At 42.2% G+C, this 5,588-nt stretch overlaps 1 protein-coding gene across 1 annotated transcript; it reads right to left on the bottom strand.

Annotated features, from left to right (window-relative positions):
* Nucleotides 1-2,913: 2,913 nt before the first annotated feature.
* Nucleotides 2,914-5,387, bottom strand: LOC123726148 (piggyBac transposable element-derived protein 4-like). The gene is made up of 2 exons (XM_045692742.1): nucleotides 5,121-5,387; nucleotides 2,914-4,490 (listed from the first exon to the last, which is right to left on the bottom strand). The coding sequence occupies exon 2, from the start codon at nucleotides 4,217-4,219 to the stop codon at nucleotides 3,203-3,205; it is 1,017 nt and encodes a 338-aa protein (XP_045548698.1). The 5' UTR covers nucleotides 4,220-4,490; nucleotides 5,121-5,387; the 3' UTR covers nucleotides 2,914-3,202.
* Nucleotides 5,388-5,588: the final 201 nt, after the last annotated feature.

Here is a 5,588-nt window from a genome sequence, read left to right as displayed (position 1 = left end):
GTAGGAACAGACCAAGGTGCAGCGTGCATATAGTTCCACATCTTTATTATATAGTGAAACTTAGCCAAACAAACAATAAACAAACAACAAACCGTGATGACAGAGGTGCAACATGCACTACCTCAAAATAATCTCCCACAAAACAAAGTGGGAAAAACAACTACTTAAATATGATCCCCAATTAGAGACAACGATGACCAGCTGCCTCTAATTGGGAATCATACAAAAAACCCAACATAGTAAAATTAAAATAGAACACAACATAGAAAAATGTAACTAGATTTTAAAAAAACAGTCACGCCCTGACCTACTCTACCATAGAAAATAATAGCACACTATGGTCAGGACATGACACCCTGCTTATGTTATGCCATTTAGCTGAACGATTGATGTTCTTCAGGTCACTGTACCCCCTTTCGCCCAAGGCTCAGACTTTCCAAAAAGCAGGCAAGGCCAGCAATACAGGCAGCTTGATGAATGGCTCCCTGTTAATTAAGCAGCTAACTTTTGATACCAATCAATATGAACGACCTTTCATCTTTCTTCATGAAACTGAGGCAGAGGTCATCCCTCTGTTTTAATTTGCACATTCTCCACTTACCCCAGAGAATGAAAGGGGTTCTTCAACAAAAACTCCACAACATTTTTTGCAGTGTTGGCCATTCTGTCTGCGAAAACGGCACACTTACGCTGGTAGCTAGCTAGCTACTGCTACTTGCTACATAAATTAGGAAGGCAAATTGAAATAAATTTGCACTAACTGGACACAAGTAGAAAACCTATCACCTCCGTCTCCTGTAATTTGAAGAAACTAATTTGAATTGAATACTATCCTAAAAATGCTCAACTATCACTTTTCACTCTTAATTTATATCCAATAAGGTCACAACTCACCAAGCTTCTCAACACATAGAACCCCCCATAATGCTCTGCAGCACAACCCCAATACAACACAATAGGTTAATTATCTGATCCTAGTCCTACAATTGGATATGTCAGTTCATACTGCAAAAGCTTTAATTGGTTGGAGGTTGTCCTCCAGAAGTGGTCATAATTACCATGTAGACTTGTAGAAGGGGGTGAGGCCTACGAGCCTCCTAGGTTTTGTATTGATGTCAATGAAGCAAGAGGGAAACAGTTTTGTGCTGTTGAAGATACCATAGACCTTCATTGCAGAACAGGGTGTTTTAATAAATAATTTGGTGACATATGAATATATTTACTGTTGTTTTGTCTGAAAATAATGAACAAAAATTATGTTTCAAGATTTTTATTTTTAGGAAATTTCAATGAGGAGGATGGTCCTCCCCTTTCTCCTCTGAGGAGCGTCCACTGATGGCATCTTTGTTGGAGGGGTGTAAGTTCTGTGAATGCAGTAAGGGTGTGGTCAATGTCATTCCTGTATGGATGTTGCTTGTGCTGATTTTTGGAGGAAGGACGCTCTTTGGCGGCTGTTAAAACGTGGGAGATGCCTGGACTGTTACAATAACTTTTATTTTCAAGATGGTAAGTATGTGACCTATTCAGTATTTGGGTGAATGGGGGTGGACTGGACCCTATTTAAAGTATTTGTTTAATTGAGCATAGCCTGATCATGGTGTGAAACAAGTATGTTTCAAATAACATGTATTTCAATTCGAATGGATTTGTCAGGGTGTTACTAGGATCAGGATGTTGATGCATTTTCAAATGTGACATGTACATAACATTAATGTATATGTGGATGTAATTGTGTGTAAGGTGTTGGCTGAACTTATGTGATTGCATAAGAGTCATAGGCTATTGTAACGGAACACCTATTCTAATGTATTTGAGAATTTTTATAGCTCTATTGTAATGTGATCGTGAATGGGGTGCAGGCTAATCTAATGTGAGTGTGTATGAGATGTTGTTGGCAGGCTCTCCTAAAGTAACTTGGTATGCTGCGTTGATTCCACCATAGAGGCAGGAGTATAGAGATGTAGCCGTGGAGGAGAATTGCACCACTGTAATGTATTTACTCTGTCATTTGTGTCTCAGTGCAAGGCCATATATCCTGTTTAAGAGTGACACCTCTCCTCCCCCGTTGTACGAGGCAGCACAGCCACTCTGATGGGGACTTGAGCATGCCGCACTGATGGATGTGCTTGTCAAGGCAGCTCCAGGCTGATCTGCTCCTCACACAATGCACAGGGCTGGGGTACACTCCAGGCACAACACAATCACAAAACATGACACTGCAATACAATCACTCCCCCTGATCTGTGTGTACTGCAGCATGTCTGCATGCCACCTAGTACGGGCAGTCACTTCCGGAGTTGAGGAACACAACCACTTCATGACAAAATGCCTGCCGTGATTGATGCAATCTTATAGCTCAAATATAATTAATTTTGGGGGAAATATATTAAAACCATTTCAAAGAACAAAGCACATGATATAGAAAGTTAACATTAACAATACAAATATTCAATGCATGGAGAAGAAAGACGTACAGAGAGGTAGTATTCTGGATAGTTGTGTTTACATGATGCTCCGTACATTATGAAAGGTCACATTGCTGATATAAGTACATTGCTGATATAACTATATATATAAACACAGTATCAGTCAAAAGTTTGGACCCACCTACTCATTCAAGGGTTTTCTTTATTTTAACTATTTTCTACATTGTAGAATAATGATGAAGACATCAAAACTATGAAATAACACATACTGTATGGAATCATGTAGTAACCCAAAAAGTGTTAAACAAATCAAAATATATTTTAGATTCTTCGAAGTAGCCACCCTTTGCTTTGATGACAGCTTTGCACACTCTTAGCATTATCTCAACCAGCTTCACCTAGAATGCTTTTCCAACAGTCTTGAAGGAGTTCACACATATGCTGAGCACTTGTTGACTGCTTTTCCTTCGTGTGATTGTGGAGGCCAGGTCATCTGATGCAGCACTTCATCACACTCTTTCTTGGTCAAATAACCCTTACACAGCCTGGAGGTGTGTTGGGTCATTGTCTTATTGAAAAACAAATAAAAGTTCCACAAAGTGCAAACCAGACGGGATGGCGTATCGCTGCAGAATGCTGGGAGATGGGGGGCTGTCCACAGCTCTTAGCCATTTCCTTCTGGAGTATGAAGGAATTGACCACAGCAATGTCGATGAAGTGATAAAACAATGTCTTGTACCATTTCATGGTCTTGTGGAGAACATTGTAATATCCGATCAGTGCGTCTGAAAGGTCCACACCTCCCATGCCCTTGTTGTAATCCTTGATTGGCCCATTCCCCAGTAGCGCCCTTCACACGCCTGACGACGTGATCGCCACTGAAGGACTTGTGGATAGTACTGCACATCACCACCTCTCTGGTATCCCATCCACTTCACGAAGAGCAGGCCATCTTGGCGAATCCATCGTATCGCTCCCCGCTCAGCCCGCTTAGACATGTCATTCACCTTTGTCTTCGGAAAACTCACTCTGTTGGACCGAATGGTGCCACAAGCCCACACATTCAGCTTCCTGAGGTCTGTGAAAAGGGCAGGGCTTGTGTAAAAATTGTCAACATAGAGTTTGTAGCCACTCCCCAGAAGTTTCAAATCCAACAGATCCATGACAGAGTCATAACTCAGTCCCTTACCGGTCGCAAAAGAGCTTTTCCCCTCATAAACAAAAAAATTGCAGGTGTACGCACACACAGAATCGGCCAAAACAAACAGCTTGTATCCCCATTTTGTTGGTTTGTTCCGCATGTATTGCTTTAGACTGATTCGGGCCTTTGAGGCTACCATCCTCTCATCAATTGACAAGTTCTGGGCGGGCTGAAAATAAGTCTTGCAGGCCTCAACCATGCTGGGGTAGAGAGGTTTGATTTTACAGAGCTTATCAAACCTTGCGGTGCCTCTCCTCTTGTCATTGGCCTCATCAACTTTAGGGTCACTGATGTGAAGCGCCCGTAAGATATATAAAAACCTTTTACAGGACATCACAGTGGGTGGGAAAGGCAGTTGATAGAGCGGGGATGTTTTCCAGTAAGCCTTGAGGGATTTCAGCTTCACCAGCCCCATGTAAATTACAATTGAAAGGAAGCAGAAAAGGTCTTGCATGAAAATGGGCTTCCATGCATCTTTCTTGCCTGCTAGCTTTTTTGCTCCATACTTGTTGGTGTTACACACAAGTGAATCAATAACTGACGGGGTGAAAAACAGCTGAAATAGTTGAAGGGGGCTGTACTTCGCTGTCATGTCCAGTTGTGGCCCTGGCTGCCTTTTCGGCCAAAATACTGGTGGAACTTGATCTTCATCCTCCTCCAGCACAGTGTGCCAATGCCCATCTACCGCTCTGCCAGCAGGTTCCACGCTTCCCTTCCTCCGCTTATTTGACTTCTTCCCACCTCGAGATGGCCGGGCGGGGGTAGGTGTGGCGCCAGAGACAGCAGGTGTCTGGCTGGACGAACCAGCTTCATCGGGGGATGGGCACCTTGACACCGGGGGCTCCCAGTCAGAGTCGCTACCACTGAAAGAAAACATTTAAAAAAATATTTGTTATGAATGAGCCTTGTATCATCACGTAAAATAAACACATGTTCTACCCCATTCTATTTTTATAAAAAATGTAATGCATACATACACACACACACACACACACACACACACACACACACACACACACACACACACACACACACACACACACACACACACACACACACACACACATTCACCCAAACAAACACATAGGTTATGGGTCATATGTATTTTATAGAGCAGTCACTATGGTCAAGTGCTGTTTCATTCAACTTTGACCGTTGTGGGCCTGCCTGCCTGCCCTCCCCCAACAGTGGCCATGTGTTTGTTTGCTGTTCTACCACATTCTATTTTTATAAAAAATGTAATACATACATACACACACACATTCACCCAAACAAACACATAGGTTATGGGTCATATGTATTATATAGAGCAGTCACTATGGTCAAGTGCTGTTTCATTCAACTATGACCGTTGTGGGCCTGCCTGCCTGCCCTCCCCCAACAGTGGCCATGTGTTTGTTTGCTGTTCTCCCCCCAACAAATTACACAAAAAAAACTATTTTGCCAAAAAATTACAAATTATTTATATTACAAACAATGGCATTCGTACTCACCGATCCAGAAGAATGTCCTCTCCCTGTAGAAACAGTTCTTCAGCTTCCGAATCAAAGCTATGGCTGGATGACGAGTCATCGTCAAGCAAATATTCGGTCTAACTTTCTCTATCCATTTCTTCTCAAATTTGCAAATCTGTAAAGTTAACCTTAGACTTCGCTTTTCCAGATTTCATCGCCATGATGTTTTCTTTGGAATCGGTAAAAATCGCTGAAACTACTCTTCACAAAATACAACTGCGCGTAACGGTGTAAGCCTGCAACAAGTCGGATCTTCAATAACGAATGAAGTTCGTTACGCGTGCATTTACTGATAAGGGCTGGTGTTCCAACCCATAACCATCCCATACTGGCTTTACCCTCAGCTCATTGGATATCTACCAAGCAAGATTTCAAAAAAATCTATGACCATTGGACAAAAATACTGTCAATCAACAAAACATCGCGAATATTATTGGTGCGTAATGA

Source organism: Salmo salar, chromosome ssa13, assembly GCF_905237065.1.
Source record: "Salmo salar chromosome ssa13, Ssal_v3.1, whole genome shotgun sequence".
Lineage (NCBI taxonomy): Eukaryota > Metazoa > Chordata > Actinopteri > Salmoniformes > Salmonidae > Salmo > Salmo salar.
The sequence above is the reverse complement of the archived record's forward strand: the minus strand, read 5'-3'. Positions and strand labels throughout refer to the sequence as shown.

Coding starts and splice junctions, on each gene's coding strand:
- LOC123726148 (XM_045692742.1), bottom strand. CDS start 4,219: ATGACAGCGAAGTACAGCCCCCTTCAACTATTTCAGCTGTTTTTCACC.